General features: G+C 39.9%; 1 protein-coding gene across 1 annotated transcript in view; it reads right to left on the minus strand.

Moving 5' to 3' along the window:
• The window catches only part of PLPPR4 (phospholipid phosphatase related 4), a 34,687-nt gene extending 13,302 nt beyond the window's left edge, over positions 1 to 21,385 (minus strand). Inside the window, exons 1-2 of the mRNA XM_006197350.4 lie at positions 21,017 to 21,385; positions 3,300 to 3,485 (exon numbers count right to left, since the gene is read on the minus strand). Coding sequence (XP_006197412.1) covers positions 3,300 to 3,485; positions 21,017 to 21,094 — 264 coding nt within the window. The 5' untranslated portion in view covers positions 21,095 to 21,385. The remainder of the gene's footprint in view (positions 1 to 3,299; positions 3,486 to 21,016) is intronic.
• Between the last annotated feature and the right edge of the window lie 680 nt (positions 21,386 to 22,065).

Genomic DNA, 22,065 nt, shown 5'->3' on the forward strand with positions numbered 1-22,065 from the left:
CCTTCTATTCATTTAACCTTGAACCTATATGTCATTGCATGAATGTTCAAAAATGATTTCATTTGTTTTAAAGACACAATTCTCCTCAGGGGGAGGGGAGACGCCTCCTGATGTATTTCCAAAAGTGCCTGCTTGTTTCCTTGTTCTGAATGGCATGCTCTCGTGCTGCAATATGGTTTCAGGGATTAGGCGTTGACAACTAAAATTATTTGTTGCTGCTGTCATTTGTAAATAGCAAACAGTATTGCAAGTATGTTTTCACAATATTCTGTTTATGCCTGAAAAGAAACAGCATCTTTTTTTTTTTTTTTTTTTGCATGTCAGATATCATGCACAGGTTTTTGGAAGAGATTCTGAAGTGACTCTGCTTCAGCGGAGATGCAGAGAGGAAGCGTATTGCTTCTTATGTGGCCAATGCCCTCAGAAAAGCCTTGGAAGGGCCACCTGAAGGAGACCGCATAGTTTCCTAAAGCTAAGGTTACTATAATCAAACTTCGATACAATTTTTCTATAAAAGTAGATACACTTGTCCTTTAATAATATGTAATAAAATTTTACTTCCCTGGAAGAGAACATAACACATTTCTTTATTCAGGTAGATTTTATGAAGATTTATGATAAGCCCAGATATTCTGTGTTGTTTTCCCTGGGAAATGGTCTCCAAAGGACTGAACAAAATGCCTTAACGTAAATGAAAGTTTAATATTAAGGATGACATTTTGCAATTTAAAAATGGACAGTCTCTGGGAAATAAGAATATGCATTTCACAGACGTGAAAGGAAGTTTTACAGTTTCTTGAACAACATCACGATGGCAAGTTATTTTTAAAACATCCCTCAAAGCATAAAGAACATCTGTGAAGCAAACATTAAATGATTTATACGTGAATGCCCGGATGGAAAAAATCAGCTGATCTTCCTTTTGTTCATATAAAGGTCAGACTATTGCCCGCATGAGGACTTTGTTTTGCTTTGTCTTCACACGGATGGGTGAAAGCAGGAAATGCCTCTCACACAAATGGGCTCTGAAAGCCATTCGCAAAGGAAGGATTCAGCCTGCTTCTCTGCCTCCCCCCAGCTCCATTCTGGCACAGGTGAATGCCACCATAAACATCAAAAGAAGACGGCATCCTTGAAAGTCAGAGATTAGAGTCTGTTATTTGCACTTTCAGGAATGGGGTGGGGGCAAAGGAGATGGAGCAGTAGCCTACGTGATAAGATTAGAGACAGACACTTGGTTCTAGAACATGATGACTCCAGACACTATAGCACCAATGTTTTGGGAAAAGGCCTTAAAAACAGGAGGAAAAATGAACTTAGAAAGAAATTTAGAAGATACATGATGCACGTTTGGAAAGAAAGGTTGTGAAAGACCGTACTTGACATCGGCAAAGCCAGGATTTGTTTTACCATCAAGTTATTTACTGAAAACCCAGGAAATCAGTGCGGAAGAAAAGAGTTGCTGACACCCTGGAATATCCTTAAGCTTTAAGTGATGTGGGGGACATCAGGGACCCTGTGGTGTAAATATTTCTCTAGTTTGCCCCTGGTTCCATTAAGAGCCGTGCAGCAGCTACGAAGGCCCTGTAAAGCCCCAGGAATTCAGGTGATCTTTGAGGAACGAGTTGGCCCTGGGCTGTCCACGTCAACTTCATAGAAGGGAGTCACGGTAGATTTGTTCCTTCACGTCTCAGGGCTCAGGAAAGAAAGCATTGACCCAGAATCCCCCAGAAAGCATCCTTAATTTTATGCTGAGAATTTATTACTGGAAATGAAGGAGTCAGAGAAGCAGGAAGACAAGGAGGAGGCCAAGGTCATTGTCCTCAGGACCCGTAATAGTGTCAGCAAAGGGGTCACCGTGAAATAAATGGTGCTGGCCGGGACTGCCACAATTAGACGTGCTCCCCAGCCCCTTGGTAAAACACCCTGGGGAAGGAAGACTTCTGGGCATATAAAAAGCAAATTATTTAAATGATTAAGTATCACCACAGTCTTTTCAGCAGAGTCATGAACAACTGGACACTATTTTATCTTTTTACTTCAAATATATCAATTGTAATAAATTTCTACATTACACTCCAAATGGGAGAAATGCTCTTGGTCTAATAGATTTAAAGCAAATATTCTTTTTGCTCATGTCAAATGACTGGATGATGTGGGTTTCAAAAATACATCTTTAGTGAAATGACCAGAAAATAGTTATTCTGACCAAGTATTCTGACTGTGCTTTAAATATGTTTTGTTAGTCTGAGTCCCAGCTACTTCCAAGTAACTTATTAATAGTTCCAATCACCCTGGAGTTACTGGAGCTCAAAGAACTCATTTATTGACAAAGTATTTTGACAACTTTTAAGTACTATGGAAAATTAAGTTCCAGTTTTATCTTCTGAGAACATTTTATATAATTTATTTATAGGGTAAGTAGCATGTTATGATTATTTAGTATAGGGAAATTGAAAAAAATCCCCACAAATCCACAGTTATATAAAAGTACAGGTCTATGAAGAGACTTTCCTAAAACTGCTGATGTACCAAGCCAGAACAGACCAATTCACTAGGGAATCTTACAAAAACTCCATTCAAAGACAGCTTTTTATTGAATAACCACTTCCTCTGACAATCATGAGCATGATAAAAGCAAATAAGAGTTCCTGCCATTAGAAATAAATATTATTAACCCTGCAACATGTTTCTTGTCCTTTGAGTAGATTCTGGGAGCATAAGATGGTATGAAGGTTTGGCCAGTATTATCTATTCATTGATTTATTGAAAAATGTGTTATTCACATTGTATGTGTGTGTGTGTGTATATATATATATATACACATATACATACATATATATATACACATATATATATACATGTATATATATATATATATATATACAACTACATTTTTTATCTAATTCCAGTAGGTTAGGGCAGTTCTTTATCTTACACATTTTAAAATGCAAATGCTTGTTCTGAATCTTTTTAATCCCACGTGGAGAGCACAGAGACAGGAATGTGAGTTGTGCCTTCTTCACAGTTGATGCTTGGTGCTCAGAATCAATACAGAGTGCCCATCTACTCAAAAGGGAGAGCAACGTGCACTTTTGAGAAGAAAGTCTGTCCGCTGCAGATTTGTTTATTCCCTAGAGTTTTCCAGACTTTCAGATACAACGTGAACACACCAAAAATACATCAAGGAGGAAATGTATCGGAAAATTTTTTGTTTGCTTTTAACCCATTTATAACATACATGTGGTCATTTCTTCATTTTCTGGGTCTGATCAACACAATTTGTGGGCAATTCTTACCGTAATTGCAGGTCCGGCAAAAGCCAAGCTAAGCAGCATGAGGAATGGAATTGCCTCCTGGGTGGGTTCGATGTACGGCATGCTAAGACTCCGGTCATAGCAGCTGAATCCAGAGTGCACAGGTTTGAAGACATCCGTGAGTTCAAGGAAATACAGGCTAACCACCGATGATGCCAATATCGGCAACTGAGAATGAAGGACACAGATCACCTTATTCTTGTACACAGGTCGTGCGTAGAATCAGTACACCTCGAAGTGGGAAACAAGTGTATTTTTCTCCTTCTCTCACCCCGTCTCTCTGATCTCAGAGCTGAAACCATTCATACGTACTGTAGCGTCTGCCTTCAAAATAAATCTCCAGTTCATGTTCCTCTGTCACCAGCCTGCTCTGAACCCATGTGGTGCCTCACCTTTGCTCCTGGATTACCTCCTAAATGCAGTTCCACTTTCGCTCTTACCACCCCCACCTCACCCATCCATTTTCTACCCCAACATCCCTAATATTTTGAAAATATGTGAGGTCCTATCACTCCCTATCTTAACCACTCCAATAATCTCCATCGTACTTGAGTAAAATCCAAATGTCACATCATAGAACACAAGTTTCTACATGATCTGGCTCTTGCTTCTGTTTCTCACATCTTTTTATACCATGTTTATATCACTTCCCAGCCCCCTACCCACTACAATCCAATTGGCCTTCACTTTTTTTTAATTGAGAAATAACTGACATATATTGACATATAACATATTAGTTGCAGGTGTACAACATAATGATTCAGTATTTTTATATATTGCAAAATGATCACCATAATAAGTTTAATCAACGTCCATCACTACACAGTTACAACTTTTTTTCTTGTGATAAGATCTTTCAAGATCTTCTCTCTTAGCAACTTTCAGACATACAATACACTACTATTACCTGTAGTTCTCATAGTATGTTACATCCCCAGGGTTTATTTGACTTATAAATGAACATTTCTAACTTTGGACCCCCTCTACCCTTTTTACCCACTGCCCATTCCCCATCTCGGGCAGCCACCAGTCTGTTCTTTGCATCTACGAATTCAGTGTTTGTCGTTGCTTTTGTTTCAGATTCCACACACAAGTGAGATCAAATGGCATTTGTCTTTCTCTGACTTATTTCACACGGCATAATATCCTCAAAGTCCATTCACATTGTCACAAAGGGCAACATTAACTTCTTTTGAAGGCCGAACAATATTCCATTGTGTGTATGCACCACATTTTCTCTACCTGTTCATCCATTGGTGGACTCTTAGTTTGCACCCATGTCTTGGCTATTCTCAATAATGCCACAATGAATATGGGGAAACTTTTACATTTGGTGTTTTAGTTTTCTTTGGACAAACACCCAGGAGTGGAAATGCTGGATCATACGGTAGTCCTATTTTTAATTTTTTATGACTTTCCATACTGCGTTCCATAATGGCTGCATCAATTTATATTCCCAAAAGAGTGCACAATGGTTCCCCCTTTTCACCACATCCTCGTCAACTCTTATCATTTCTTGTCTTTTTGATAACAGCCATCCTAACACCTGTGAGGTGGCATCTCATTGTGGTTTTGATTTACACTTCCTTTATGATTAGTGATGCTGAGCGTCTTTTCATATACCTGTGGGCCATTTGGAGGTCTTCTTTGGAAATTTATCTATTCAGATCCTCTGCCCATTTTATAACTTTTTTATCTGTTAAGTTGTATGAATTCTTTATTTACTTTGGACATTAACTCCTTATTAGATATATGATTTGCAAATATCTTCCCCCATTTAGTAGGCTGCCTTTTCATTCTGTGCTGGCTTCCTCCGCTGGGCAGTAACTTTCTAGGCTGACGTGGTCTTATGGTCTTCACTCTTTTCTGGTAACAGTCAGATTCAGTCCTATCTAGCGTTTCCTGCACTTGCTGCTGCTTCTTCCTTTTGTGCTCTCCCTCGGCTCTCTGTCTGACTGGCTTCTCCTCATCATTTAGTGACGATCTCCTGTACTCTCTAAGGTAACCATTGATCCACCCTTCCCCCCAAACCCTCATCATCTAGCTTGATTTCTTCATGGCATTTACCATTAACTGAAATTACTTTGTTGATTTAATACTTCACTTACTTATTTTTCTTCTTCCTCCATCTCCCACCGAAATACAAGCTCCACAAAGTGAGAGCCTGCCAGGGTTATTTACTGTTGAGTCCCCAGGACATAGAATTGCCCCTGGCACATGGTAGGCATGCAGTACATCACTTAGTAATTTAATGAAGTAATAAACACTTGATGATAAAGGGCTAATTGAATAAACTAGTAAATATTAATTCATTACAATAGCTAGACTAGAGTTACTAGATTTAGCAAATGAAAATACAGGTCACTCAGTGAATTCCTCAGTGATGAGAATTTCTGGTAAGTAATAAATATTTTTTAGTGTAAGCATGCCCCGTGCAATATTTGGGAGCTACTTATACTAAAAATCATTTGTTGTTTATCTAAAATTCTAACTTCACTGGATGTCCGCTAGTTTGTCTGCTAAACCTCAACTAGACACAATTTACTTTCTAGACTTTGTGTTTTGGTTTCAATTATTCATTCATTCAAACAGCAATGTGCCGGGTACTATGTGGATCCTAACTATTATAAGGCAAACAAGGCGTGGGCTTGGCCGTCAAGGATCATACGTATAATGAATTAAATTATATGTTTGCTCCCAACATCTTGTCTTCAGAGATATCTCTGGTCTTTTGAATTACTCAACAACAGAACTTTCTTTCGAATGTAAGAAATTTAACAGACGGTATGTGCTAGTTTTGGCATAGCTTTAGAACTGACATATATATAATAAAATCACACAGACATCTTTTGACTGCATTTAAAATGAGATTTAAATAGAGATTTTGAAAGGTCTATATAGTCAAGCATTAGGACTTTTATTTTCTAGTTATGTTGTAGCCAAAAAAATAGTGTGAACCATGCTACTTTTATGCAGCAATACAGAGGAGGGAAATTATCTGAAGATTAGGGAAATGGTTTTCAAGAAGAAAAGATTGATTCTTATAATTACCATCTGCCAGGAAACTTGTGAGTAAAAATAATAGAGCAATTTTTAAAGAGAAAATTATGACAGTTTTAGAGGACAGAGCAAACAAAAGAAATGTGTTTCAAGAGATGACATTTGCCAGATAACATTGATTTTTCTGATGCCAATTTGAAAGAGACAAATCTACAGCATACATCAATTTTAGAGAAACATTGTATGGAATCTATCATGACATTTTATCTGGGTCAGAAAGCTTACTTGTTATTAGTATGTTAATAACAGGAACACACTTTATTTCTCATGGGGGTGGTTCGCTTTGCTCCCAGCCTACAGGGAGACACGTCAATTCCATTCTTTTCCTTTTTTCATAGTCTTGATGAATTCAGAGTCCTCTGAGACACTCAAAAACTGGTGGGATCACAGTCACAAGGAATCATGTACCATACGTGATATTCATGGCTTATTTACTTAATCATTCAACAACTATCTATTGAGAGCCTACTAGCACTGGGCGTTGTTCTAGGTCCGGGGAATACAGCTGTGATCAAACACAAAGTCCTTATTCTGATGAAGATTTCATTCTTGCTGTAGAAGGCAGATAAAAAAATTCAAATTATAATATTATAAAGAAGATAAAAGAGGGGGCTGTGGCAACTGAGTGCCCAGTTTGCTATTTTAGACCAAGGAAGTCCTACCTAAGTAGGTGTCATTTAAACAGAGACTAGGATGGGCAAGAATGAACTAACCACATAAAAACCAGGTAAAAGGCAGAGTCAGAAGGGAGAAGTGATATACGATGAAGTCAGAGAGGTGGACTTGGGGCCAGACTTTGCACAGAATTACAGGCCACAGCAGGAGTTAGTATTTTCTCCGAAGTATGTTTGGAAATGCTTTGGAAAGGTAGAGTAAGCCTTGAAATATATTTTACTAAGAGATCGCTCTGGCTTTGGGGTTGAGAATGATTGTGGTGGGTCAAAAGTAGAAGCAGCATGAAAATTTAGTAGGCTCTTCAAAACCCAGCAAATACTTATCAAGTGCCAGGTATGTGCTGGGCACTGCTCTAAGTGTGAGGAACATAACAGTAAACGAAACAGAGGAAACACCCCGCGCTCCTGACGCTTAACTGCTAGAGGATGCTTGGCAACTGCAGTAATCCAGGCACGAGACGATGACGGCTCTCGCTAGGGTGCGGTCCTGAGATACAGAGAAGCTGGAAGATTCTGGATATAACTTTGGAGACAGAAATGACAGCACTTGTTGACGGGTTGGCTATCGGAGAGAAAACAGTAAAGGTTGATTTCGAGGACCTGGGGCTTGTTGGTGTCATTTACTGGGGTGAGGAAGGCTGAGAAATGCTTGAGTAGGAGGAATCTAAGGTTCTGTTTTGGAAATATTAAAACTGAGATGCCTCTTAGTTATCCAAATGGAGCTGTTAAGAAAAGAGTAAGACGCTAATCTGGGGTTTCTGAGGGAGTCCAAGGCTACAGGTAGAAAGCCGCAAGTCATTGATACAGGATGACTGCAACATCACCTCCACTTGCAGAAGAGCAATACTTGCTCAAGAAAGTTCAAAAGTTAAATTAACTTTTTGATTTGATACGAATAATGTCATAAGAACCAAAGGAGGTAACTGTGTGTCTTCGTATCATTCATGTACAAGAGAGAATCTCAGAGAAAAAGAACATTTGTTATATTAATAACAAATTTTAAATGGGAGGCTGGGAAGCAATCCTGATCAGTACTCCCGCATCACATAAAATGTGACATTTAAAACATTTATATGTTTTATTGAAATGAAATTCAAACCAGAAGAAATATTAACAGATCAAAGTAATTTTATTAAAGCTTATGGCAAGAAGTAGGTTGCCATTGGTCAAGAAATAGGACAGAATTTTCCATTTCCTACAGCTCAATGTTTAATGACATTCCTTAGTATTTTTTGCCTTCTAGCTGATATAGATAAATGTTCCCTTTAAATATTGACAATAATAGTAATAATAACAGAGTTTAGAGCTTTATGGTTTATAAAACTGTCTTCGCTCTAACTGTAGCATATTTGGATTAACTACAATCAACCTCAAAAATATAGTCTATAAAAAGCGCCTTAACACTTGCAGTGTCACTGGGAGTAGGGCAGAATGAGTCTATAACATTATTCGAGGTTTAGAAATCTAAACTAGTTTTCACAAATAGGATGGAGGTGGCTGATAAGACACGCACAGATACACATAAAAACGGGGCAGTGTGTTTGGGGGAAACCAACGCTGGCTTCAGAATCAGCAAAATCCATTCTCCCTTCATTTATTCCACTAGTTTCTGGGGTTTGGAGCAAGTCACTTAACCTTCCTGGGCCTTATTTGTTATCAGTGAAAAGAGGGGCTTCTTACATTGCAGCTAGTTCTAAAATTCTCCAGGTGCTGTCACGATGTAAGAAGCATTCCTTTCATTTCTTTCACACTCTCACTACCATATATAATGTACTAGACTCTTTTTTTTTACTTCTATTTCCCCTCAAGTCATTTCATCCTCCACCATACTTCCAGGCAAATTTTTTTGGAATTCACATCCAATCATGCCTTTAATAGTGACCCCTAATTACAAAATAAAGTGCAAATTTCCTAAAGTGACACTTTGACCTTTCATATTACAGCATCAATCTTCCTATCTTGTTTAATTTGGCTTTATACCTACTGTGCACTCTGTCAACCCACAAACAGCCTATGTCCCCATTACACTTATGCCCCAAAAAGGCATATTCTAGTCTTTGCTTCACATTACATTTTTACGTCTGTTTCCCACAACTTCCCACGACTTCCCTCGTAGAAGTCGATATCACAAATTTTTTTCTCCGACAAGCCTTCCCCATGGTCTCCATTCACGACTGAAGATTCTGCCTCATGGGCACCATACGTATCCTTATTGTAGCTCCTGTTATTCTGCCTTAAAGTGTAATTATTTGCATATTACTAGCCCTTCTCTTAAGCTCTGTTACTTAAAAGTGAGACCTTTGTAATTCACACAGTGTCTTGAATATTTTAGGTGTCCAGAAAATATTTACTGAATTAAATCAAAAGAAATCAGGACATTGCCATCAAATAAACAAAAAAAGTACAATTTCTTAACAATATGCAGACTGTGTTGAGGTTTTAGGTGCCAGACACTGTGCTAAGTTCAATAACAGTTCGCTGCAATCTACACCTTATAAAGCATCTATTGGCATGCCCAATTTACAGATGAGAAAACTGAGACAGAGACAGGTCACAGAGCAGGTGAGTGGAGCGCCCAGATTCCTACCCAGCTGCCCTAGTCCAGGAAACATGAGCTAAGCTGCTTTGCTCATGGATCTCCACCCACTCTCCCTCCCGACATTGCTACAATGGCTGCGGTTCCCAGACAGGAAGAGGATGCTGCAGAGGGTATGTGCTGTTTGAAAAAAGCCACCCTTGCTCTTAATTCTTAAATACTAACAGTTCCTCTGCCAGCATCTCCTTATGACTCAAACATCAAACTGCTTCTCCAATCTAGTATCTCTCCTTTCCAGAGCTCATTTCACTTTCAGTTACCAAAAGAATTTATGGAGCTCCTACTCTTACGTAAAAAGAAAAGAACGTTTATTGACTTTTTATTTAGACATTTCCCCATAAATCACCTAATTTAATACTTACAACCTCCCTGGGGATTTTAAGATAAATTTTAAGATGAAGCCCAGTTAAGTTAAACAGCATGCCTGGCGTCTAAGTACAGGCCAGCCGTTGAAACCCGATCTGTTCCATTCCTGGAAGCACCAGCCCCACGGCACCTGCTGCCACTTTGGTACATGTCGCCATCTGGCACCAGTCTGGGGCTTTTCAGGAAAGGATAGCCCCAGGCTTCAGTGGAAAAGCCACTTTAAAGGACGGAAGTGAGAACAGGCCATGTGTATAAGGGGTTTCATGACACTAAGAGCGAAGGGGTGGCAGGCACTTTCAAATCATACTCCTCATTGTATAGTAGCCCACGGTCTCCGATGTTCTTCCCTGGGCAGTTTTCTCCAATATTATTTTAATTTGTTTTTTGTTAATATCAGAAGACCCCTTCATTATATGTTGGATGTGGTCTGCTTTAATCTTCACTTCTGTTTCCCTTAGTGAATGACTTCGAATACAAATGTCAGGAATCGGACACATCTAAAGCTTTCCTGTCGCATTTTCGTTGGACGGCTTTCTCCAGCTGCATGGAGGTGGCCCGCTGAATGCCTGTCACGGCAACTGCCATGGGTGGGCAGTTGCTCCTTTACTTTTCTCTCTTGCTCGATGGCAAGACCCTTGAGAGCAGGGGATTCTCTCATTCATATTTCTATCCACAGGAAGGACCCAACATACCAGGTATCTTCAGTGTAAAGTAAATTAATGCCTGGATGGATGATTTGAACAGAAATGTCAAATGTTTACACAATTCTTGTAGTGTAATTAGCATGATAAAAGAACAATCCCCAAGTAAAAAGATCCTTGTTTATTTCCACCATGGAAAACCCCTCTTCTGTGAATATCTAGAATTCTAATATTTTTTTAACATTAAAAAACACAAGAAACTCAAATCGAGTCCTCAGAATAGCAATGGTAATTAATAGAGAAGAGCAAACAGACCTAACATAATGTTAAGTTTAATGGGAAAATTGTGTCCTATGTTTTTATGCCCAAGTATAAATTACGTCTTTACAGCTCTACAAAGACTAATTACGGTCACTCAGTGATCCAACAGTAAAGTTTAAAATAATGGTACGTGGCTGCTTCATCACCTGAATATTGATCTAACATTAGGCTTGGGGTAGTAAGCTTTGTAGTCACCAGCTCTAACCTCAGGTCCTGATTTGCTCCTCTTATATAATTAGACACTGAAGCATGTGTATTGTCTTGGAAAGCATTTTGTTCTTTAAATCTAATTAGAGACTAAGACCTAAGGCTGGGGACTTGCATTTCAATTCTTAAAAGTACTTGCTTTGAAATTTTTTCTTACAGTTGTAATTTCTTTACCCTTAGAACATATACTTGTGTTTTAAAAATATGGTACAAATCAAAATTCAATGCTACTAATATTTGGCATGTACCATTTAAAGTATATACTTGACTTTTCTGAACTCATCCAATCTTCACTACACCCTTTTGATGGAGGTACTATTATTATTCCCATTTTACAGATGAGGTAACTGAAACAGAAAAATTATATGATTTGTGCAAGATTATACAGTTTATCCACTAGATTATAAACTCAAGATATCTAGCACCTGAGTTCACATTTGTAGTCATTATACCTACTGCCTCCTGCTCACATTTTTTACCACCGAGCTTACCTTCCCAAAGACATTGAAAAATAGCAAAAAATAAATTAATATAAACTACATTTTGTTCTTTGTACACCATGACTGTCAGTCTACAATTTCTGCTGTGAGGGGTATTGTGCATATATTTTTTGATGTCTCCCAAAAAGTAAGATTTTAAAATACTCAGATTAAATAGTATTTTCACTATTAGTGAGACTATTTTGTTCACACAGAAAAAACATCTATATTTTCGTCTGACCAGTCTTATAAAAGAATATAGTACCTTTGGGATCCAACACGTATTTATTAATATCAAAAAATAGGACTGAAGCGGGGAAATATTGCAGTAATGTCAGAGAAATGAAATTAACTAAAAATCCTATATTTGAGATGTGGAATAAAAGAAATAAATTTCTGATTTTGATATTTAATGTGACAGTCTTATTTATATACATACAAATTATTGAATTAGAGACATCAGTATTTTTAAATTACTTTTTTGAGTTGTTTACTAAATTCAGGTTATCAAAATTACCCTTAAACCATTTCATTTAAGCACTATAGAAGTTTATATTTTCGATTATGTAATTATTTATTTAACAAACATTTATTGGGTATATACAGTGTACCTGATATATTTCATGTGTGCTGTAAATTACCCAGAGAAGGGATTTCCAATCTACTTTTGGAGATGAGCATTTAACAATGTCTCGTGAATCACTCTCTCCTTCCAAGCCTGACTCCTACACGCTTAGATCATACTTAAATGCACATTATGAGCCCACCTTTAAGATGAAAGATTTTGCAAGGCTGCTTAAGACTTTATTTATTTGAATGTATCTGTGCAAGGGGTTGATGAATAAAGTGATATGGAAGGAGGGCTGTTAATGTGGGACATTAATAACTTTTATTTTTCAACATCCTAAAGGTGTTTTTAAATTAAACATGATTGTTTTATGTGTTTCATTATGAGATGCATCCAAAACTCATGAACAAATATACAAAACAAATACAGTGTAACACGGAATACAAGTACATATGACAAAGAAGCACATTTTATTACTAAAAAATTAGTATCTAATAGCTTGCCCTACCATACCCACAAAAAATTGTTTTCGCTGTCATATGTTCCTTATGTAACTAAAATAATTTTCTGTGAAAATTAAAACTCTAAATTCTTTGTTTAAATGATGTCTGTCTTTGAAGTCTCAAATCTCAAATAATGCATATGCTCTAGACGATAAAATGAGCGTAAGTATAATTAAGAAATTGTAGAATACATAAACAGGATTATACTGTATAGCACAGGGAAATACATACAAGATCTTATGGTAGCCCACGGAGAAAAAAATGTGACAATGAATATATGTATGTTCATGTATAACTGAAAAATTGTGCTCTACACTGGAATTTGATACAACATTGTAAAATGATTATAAATCAATAAAGAACGTTAAAAAAAAAAGGCATAAGGACTCACAGGCCTTGGAGCTTGACTTAATCTTAGCCTTTATCACCGCTTATTTTACAAACACTTACTGGTTTGGAACCTGAGGTTGAGAAAACGTAACCTGCAGACTCGTTTACCGTCTTCTGGCTCCTAGTAGGGGCCTCACTTCATCTCTTACAAACCCAGTGTTTTATTCAGTCTTTGACTTGGCTTATTCTGGTCAAAACCACTTTGTGACATCCATAAGGTTGTAGGGTGAGACTGTTTACTTTTCCTCCCTGTTCTCAGGAACACTTAAAACTTGATTTCAGTCTTTTATCATTTCAGATGACAGAGTAGTGCCCTTGGGTTTTTCAAAATAAAGTTGTTGTAGAAACTAAAAAAAAAAGATACAAATGTCTCCTCTGGCTGGGAAAAGAAAGTTAAGGAAAAATATATGTTCATCACTACGAGTCCTGCTTTACTCCATCCATCCAGCGAAACTTTACTGAAATTCTACTAGAGATGAGGACGTACACCAGTAATGAGTCCATATTATTTCCATTAATTTAACCAAAAGACACCTAATAAGCAATCAATAAATATTTATTCAATAAATTCAATAAATTGCCATGACAGAACAAACAGAATACACCCTGGCATTTATCTTGGCACCCCCTTTTAGAGTGTATTTAGTGTAAGACTGGTCTCTTTTAGACTATCCGTGAAGGCCCCGTTTCTGAAGCATAATTAGAACTGTATTAAGTAGCAGTTTTACCTCCAAGGCACTCCTACAGCACGAGCTCTTGCTGAGAACATTAAGTTGTAAACAACATATCCACACGTACTTCCAGGGTCTCACTCCCAATGAACAGTCCGCTGGATGGACTGACACCTTGTCTACCTTTTCCTGAAAATGCATTGACTTTAATTACTTGTATTTCCCCTTGTCTTTAATTTATACCTAAATGGTCTAATGCCAGTTTTAGAAGAATGTACAGAAGCCATCTTATTATAGCAAATAAGAAAGCAATTATTCTCCTTTATGCTGATTAACATAAATGTTTTGTGATTTAAAAACAACCAAACAGTGATGGACCTAAGAGGCAATTGATTCAGCGTCTAATTACGGCCAGGACAAAAACACCTCAATATTAATTATGTCAAAATTAGCATTTCTGTCCCCGGCTTTCACGTTCCGAAATCTACTTGACTGAGGAGATTACTCCATTGTATAGTTACCTGGAAGCCCATTTCTCAGCTAATTCATTCTAGAAAAACATTAAGAGATGTTCGTAATTAGACATTTCATAGCTTAAATACAAATGTTTCTCTCACTGTAGCACAGGGGAGGCCAGCACCACCTGGATTTCAGGCAAGTTCTCGGACCTCCACGAGTCTCAGTTAATTTGTGAAATAGACTTAATAGCTACTCCTCAGTTGTATTTAAAGGATCAAATGAGATAATGTGTATGAAAAAATTATATCAAACCATAACAGGAAGCTCAAAGTGATTTCGTTACTAATGGTGTGACTTACATCCTCACGCCTCCCAAAGTTTCCTCTTTCTGTACTGTCTGTCAGGGACCCCATGTCCAGAGAAGTCATTGTGAAATTATAGGCAGACAATTAGGCAATGAGAAGGAGAAACATCACTCCCCATTGTGTGCTCTTTAACTGTAACCATGCTTTTCAAAGAGCCTAACGATTCGGAAAAGCAGAAAATACATTCATAACGTGTTGTTTAACGCCATGTGGTGCTATGCCATGTGGACCCTAGGTATTTAGACGGAACTTTCAAACAGCCGGCACAATTTGTACGCATGTAGAATTAGAATGGTCTCTATTTGAAGTGTTATAATCCAGGGGGAAGCTTTCTTATATGAGGAATTATAGAAATGGTGAAATCACGAGCAGGGCCGAGAACCGCGGCGGGGAGCCCTGGTTCTGGTTCTGATCTGACGTGAACCATAGTGTTTTTAGGTAACACAGCTGACTTTTGCAAGCCACCATTTTCTCACTTGTGATGGAAGAATCGAGCAAGATGCTCCTGGACTCCATGATTTGGTTAGACGTCATTCTGTGATAATACACCGCCTCACTTGTTGTTGTCGTTGACAGGTTGCTCGAGAATTAGCCCGTTCTGTGTGTGTGTGTGTGTGTGTGTGTATACATGCATGTTTGCTGGGAGGAAATCCCTTTGTGTAATATCTGTAACACATTCCCAAAGCAAAGAGTAACAACTGTGCTATAAATGCTTTCTATTTAACAAGCCAACTTAGACAGTTCAAATGCCTAAAGGAATCTAATCTCCATGGCTCGCTCACAGAGGAGATACCCAGTACTCTCACATGCACTTCACTCCTACTTTCCGTTTTTCTCAGGCTTTTTCTCCTAATCCTCTTTGGCCCAGCCTTTCTGTCTGTCTGTTCTTTTCTCCACATGCCGTCATTCTCATAGACCCACACAGCCTACTTTTCTCAATTGTATTCCAGTTCCAGCTCCACCCACAGCTCTGCACTGAGTCTCCCTCCACGAGAACCTCAGGGGTACCATTCGTGCTTTCCCAAGGGGAGCATCTTTTTAGGTAGACAGTCATTGTGCCAGCTGCACCTCTGTGTCAGAATAAAGTCAGTTCCTTGAAGCAGGAGATGGCACTAACAAAGCCACGTTCAGTAGCTGAATGAAGAGAAAAACACTACGACTCAGACAGAACCCCGCCATGACATCTTCCAAGTACTTGCCTGCAGATACCACAGAGCTAAGCTCGCCAAGTCACGGCAGAGGCAGGTCTCCTGACCCCCCTCCTTCGTTAAGTTCAGTGTTATCATGAGAATCACGTGTGAGGTGGAGCCATGGAACCACAACGCAAGAGTGAGCTGGAGATGGACCCGCACCCAAATCATGGCTCCTTCCTTTAATCGCTGTGTCCTCAGAAAGATACTTGGTTCTTTGAGTTACAGTTTGCTGATTTAAAAAATCATGATAGTCTTCTTGATTTTACCTTCTTGACACTACCTTAATACAATTAATACTATCTTCTGAGGTAGTTCTCAGGATTAAAGATAATGTACGCACAGGGTCTGTCATATAAAGGAGGCTGGAAATTGACCATTCCTTGTTTTTACTAGAATTGTTATTATTATCCCTTTGAGGTTGGTAGAAGTCACCTTTTTTTTTTTCTATTAGAGAAAAGTCAGACCAAGACTACTTGACCTTGGAGATACAGCAAGATCCTGATGGAACCTAGGAACAGTACAGAATTCCCTAACAGCAGGTTCCATGTTCAGCACTTGGTCATGGTGTTTGTGGAAATGTTCTTCCTCATGTAGTCTTCCTATAACTTAGGGCTCTTTTATCATCTCTCTTTCCTTTTTGTTTTTCACCAAAGAACTTTGCACACTGTGACTGTAAAAGAGGAGGAAAGATTTGTCAGCTCATCTCTGTTGGCAGGGTTTGGACTACTTCTTTGAGCAGAATATCTATGCCATCTAGCAAAGGGAAAAAACCTGCAGTTACTATTTTGGTACGTGTGATGCAGAATGTTGTGATTTTCTACTTCCTACTGACGTTGAGTTTATGTAAAATCAGCTAGCTAGATTTCCCAGCAAGAAGATCAAAGGAGTTATATAATTTTCACATAGATCTTGAGCTGGAACAGAAATCTTGTGAATTCATGTTTGCTACAATAAGATATTGTGATACTTTCCAGTGGGAAAAAAAATCATATTAAGGTTCTGTCAAGACACACTAATGTCTAGGTATGATGTTCAGACTGACCTAACCAGGGTTTCTCTGCTTAAACAGAGACTCTTTGAACTTCTTTGGGCAGGATGGTAACAGAGAAACAATGGCTTTTACTCCTGCACACACTGTCTAGTTACTGACCCTAAACTGTAGTAATTAACCTGCAATAACAAAATCCTGAAACACACCCATTGTTAAGTGCAACATTTGAATTAGTGAAAACTTTCTGCATAATTTCAGGCCTGCTGTAATGCTTCAGATACAGTGATTTTACATTTAATAGGGAGAGGATGCCCCTACTCCCTCTGTGTTTATGTGTGTGTGTATGAAAAACAAGAATTTTCAAACCATCTGCATCTCTAGCCCTATAAAAATATCTCTGCATATAGGTCAAACATAGTTCTTTTACCCCCAGAAAGTAAACATTAGATTAGTAATAAACAATGTATGCCACAAAGCAGAATGTTTAAATGAAAAGAATTTTTTCCCCATTTACTTATTAAGAACTTACATCTTTTCGGTTTAAAGGGTAATTTACAATTTGTTTATATTACATACCAAATCAATGTGAACTCATATCTTGGAACAGAATTGTGAGTCTGAATACAGGTGGGACCATTGTAATGCTCTGTGTAAAGGAAATGCATTAGGCACACAGACAGCCAGCCAGATCACATTTAATATTGGGTTAATTCTAGGTGTGCTGCTGGCTGCAACCACACTGTAAGTGATACAACCATCACTTGGAGAGGGCTTTGGAACTTTAAAGGCAAGACAAACCTTTTCTTCAGTTGAATGTTCCTTTTTACCTGCTTTTCTGTTCACCTGATAAAGTCCTGGATATGCTGATTTGAGAGTTCTGTTCATAACTTGACCTTTCTTTTCCCAAGTTGAACAATGCAAAACAGAATTGTGAAACTTTTTCATAAAGTGAGGTACTGTGCTGGAAATTGTCTTGTGTTTTCCAAGTCACCACATGATGCTGATATATTTAATTACTGTCAACCATAAACCCCTTTATCAGCATAAACAGTTGGTAGCATAAAACCAAAGAGGTAAGAAAAACTTAATTCTATCCATTACCTTAACATTTGCTTAACGTGGAGTCTGGTGGTGAACCAGGCCAAGAAGACTTGGTTTTAGTGACCAAACACATCAGCCCAGCCCACAGGGTCCACACCTGACACTGCCAAAGAAACTGGTGCATCCTGAGTGCCGACTCTTGCTCAGAAATGATGTCTGGTGGCTTACATGCTTTCACGTCATAAGATACTGTAAGATGTGAGTATTATCATTTCTGTTACACATCAATATATATTTGATATTGCATCACATAGTTTCTATTATATATGCAGACACTGAGAATGAGAGAAGTACCTTGGCCAGAATTATCCAAGCAGTATGTGGTGTAGGTGGTTGATGAACAAGGTCCACCTGTCTGTAAGGCCCAGGCCGTTTTTCCTGCCATCATTCAGTCTAACCTGACTTCAGCCCCCTCTAGTCTGAATGAAAGTTGCCCCTCAGTTTCTAGTTAACTTCTTCACAGTTCATACCTACCATGATGAGCAGCAATTTAAAGCAGCCTGAACTTCTTGAAGAAAGGCCAAGTTTAACTTGTCCATGGTGTCACTGACTTGAGACCCAGAGACAGTTTTCTCCTCAAATTCTGGTCATTTTTACCTCTTTTTGTTACTTATTGTCTGAAGTAACAGAGCAGGCTTGAAATGTGTGTTTTGGGTTGATATGTGATGAAAGATTCACTCACGTTTCACTTTTGCATTTTAATTACTAAGGTCTGGGAGAATATGTTGCGAAGCAAAGTGCCATTACTCTCCAGCATTTTTACTGACACGTTAATTCTTGCTGTATTTCTTCAGCCTCCAAAGGAGATACAAAGCTCGTTCTCACTGGCTTTAGAATGAGTCATTCCAAAGGAGTTCAGTAGTGCATTCTGTCAACCCGTTAAGTAATTGGTGTACTAATGTCTTCTCCCATTTTCTAGAGGCTCTTTAGTGGTTCATCAAGCGTTTAAGTTTCAGAGAGACAATTTGCAGTCCAATTTTATATCTTTCCCTTTGAAATCTGTTACCCCTAAGACATCACACCATAAATGCTCATTCCAACTCCATGACTGATTGTCAAGGAATTGTTCTGTAGTTTGCCCTGCTCAGGAATTTGTAGAAGGCATCTGAATGGGTCAAAGTGAATGTAATGATTTGGGGCTATTTCCACACTCATGGAAAAGAACTCACATCTGTGAGATGTTTGTTCCTAGAGACCCATTTCAAATGTATTATGAGGCATTTTTTTTCTTTAAAAATTTTAGTTTAAAAGGTAATGTACTCCTGTTAAAGGTATCTGAAAAGTCCACACATAGATTCTTTAAAGGCACATCCTTAATTCTCTGGTTTGCATCCTCTTTCATGAAAGTATATTCCTTGAAGCCATCCAGCTACAATCCATATGTGGTCAGCTTCTAGCTGACCTCAGATGTGCTGTGTCCTGGAGGTGGAAGCCAGCAATTAACCGATTTCTCCTAAACAGATGTAACAGGTCTAGATGTGAATGAAAGTGTCTTCAGACAAAACCACAGCGGACTAGCCATACAAGTGGCCTGACAGGGTTGAACTTACAGGCAGGGAGCCTATCTCTCTACCCCTTTACCCTTTTTATCATGGAATCTTCTGCTGCCACATTTGTTTTTTATTGAGAAAACTGTTCATTTGCTTTCAACGAAATTATCTAAACCATGGCCTCAAAATCCCTTGTGAAAACAGGAGGAGCAAAAATTAGTGAATCAATTAATTAAATAAACAGGTCAATATTTTATCCTTCTTTTCTATGGGTCATGGATGAAGGAGTCACCCATCATTTCTCTGAGACTTATGCAAATCACATACATGTTTCTTAACACTGAAACCGTTTGTAAAATTGTGAGACCCAAGAGAAACTTGCAAATGTACTGTTATCTATAAAAACAATCTGACAATGTCTCTTGTCCCAAGTTTCAAGGCAACGACTATCCCTCAATACAGAAAAGCCTTGCAGTCATCAAATACAGAACCTACTATCTGTACTTAGAAGTGCAAAACCTCCATATTCGGCTGAAAAGATGGCCAAGGAAGGATATTTACAATTCAGCAACAATCTTAAAATTCTCTATGCAATCCAGGCTCTACTTACACAGGATATAGTTTTATACTTAAAACCGTATGATTTCAGTAAACCTATCAATCTTTTCACATCTTTTTTCTACCTATGATTTAATAAACCTCTTGCTTAAAAATGTCTTCCTAATGCAATGGACCACAGTGCATGGAATCACTGTACCTGTCAATCTTCATAACCCTCCCATAAATTGTTCTTCCCTTAAATGCTGCATTTTGGTAAGTTAGAGGTTCATTATGAATACACCTGCATTTTAACTGCTTATGTATAATATTGCTCAGCAGAGGATAAATACACATGTACAAATCTTGCAAAATCAGATGATGTCACTTAGTTTTAAACTATTATGCATACATTTACATATATACATATATATGTGTATATGTATATAATTTTTGTTAACCATGGCAAAGGGCCAATAGATGGATGCCTAAAGATATAGACCCAATTTTAGAAGCAGATGTGAGCACCACAGTAATTATAAAAGCGGAAGGGCTTTTCGGTTTTGTTTTTGTTTGTAATGAAACAATCAATATTCCTAATGCTGTATAAACATCTTCAGCCCTCATGCACCCCCCCCCACCACACACACACACCCGGGGCATGGCCGTGTGTATTTCAATTCCTACAGAAAGCTCACAGAGTTCTAGATAACGTACTAGCAGATTGAGGACACAGATCTCGAAATATCAGCGTCACGGCCCCTCTGGGCCACGGACCAGGCTGTGCACATAGGCAGTGCCGGAGGGCCAGGGCACTAGCCCCACGCTCACTCCCACAGGTATCTCCTGCCTGCAGGCCACCGAGCAGCGGCGTCGCTCGTGGTAATCACCCCTGGCCGGCAGGCACTCGCAGGCACACTCGGGGAAGCTCCCGAGAAAGCTGGGGGGAAGGGGGAGAGGCGGGCATCTGGGGGCAGCAGCGCGCACCCTGGCGCGGTCTGCGCGCCTCCAACACGGTCCGGGACCCGAACTGGCTCCGGAGCCGCGCGGAGGATCTGCATTATGCCAAGGCGCTGGGCCAACTCACCTCCACGAAATAAAAGCAGGGCAGGAGGGTCACGCTGTCCTTGATCACTTTGCCCTTTGGCCTCTCCTTCGCCGACATCCCTGCCGCCTGCCCGGGTCTGCGTCCTCCCCGGGGCGAGGTGTGCACAGCGCAGCCGAGGCGAGATGCCTCCTGCAGCCACAAGCGCCCGGCGCTGCTGATGTCACATTCCCCGCGGGCACCGCTGGAGCCAGCTCGGTGCAGGCGGCGCCCCCGCCTCTCCCCGCCCCTCTTTGCAGCAACCCAGCGGCTCCCGGAGCGGGCAGGTCCTCTGCTCCGCTCCTCGGGCTCCCGCCCCCTGTGTTTCTCGGCGGAGATGTCCAGCTCCCTCCTCCAAGCTGTTGCTGCAATGGCTTCTCCTCGCTGCCACCCTTCCTCCGCGCTCCACCGCCCTTGCCGGGCTTCGCGGCGGTCGGGGCTTGACGTCAAGAATCGGGAAAGGGGGATGCACCCCTGGATTCTGCAACAGCGGGGCTGGAGGCGACCAGGCACCCACGCCCCCCGCTCCCCCGCGCCCCCGGAAGCCTCCTGGATCCCTCCAGGAACTCAAATTTCAGGATTGCTGGAGAGCAGAAGCCCGCTCCTGCGCACTGACCCACAGCGTGAAAGCCGACCTCTACCTGCGCGAAATTAAAACTTGGATCCCATATTGAAAAGTAGGCCGTGGTGGGAGCTCACTGAGAGCTGGCTTCTATCCGGGAATGACCTCCCAGTCTGATGGTTCTCTGCCTAGACGTCTCCCTGACTACCTACAGCACTAACTCAGCTGCTGATGAACGCTCACTGTGGCCTGTCTGGGGATGGGCGGCACCAGTGGAAGCCGACGTGTGGGCATCCTCGCTGAGCCCAAAGCCCAGGGTCGCCCTGAGCTCGCAGTCACACCCCCGGCGCCAAGGCGGCGTTACAGGCATAACCGCAAAACGGGCACTTCCCGGACATTAACCATCTAAATTAAGTCCTTCACTTTCTTGATGGTGTTCTTGGCTTGTCGCAGTTTTGTGATTATTTTGGCAACCCAGAAGTGTCAAGTG

This window comes from Vicugna pacos, chromosome 9 (genome assembly GCF_048564905.1).
Source record: "Vicugna pacos chromosome 9, VicPac4, whole genome shotgun sequence".
NCBI classification, from domain to species: Eukaryota; Metazoa; Chordata; class Mammalia; order Artiodactyla; family Camelidae; genus Vicugna; species Vicugna pacos.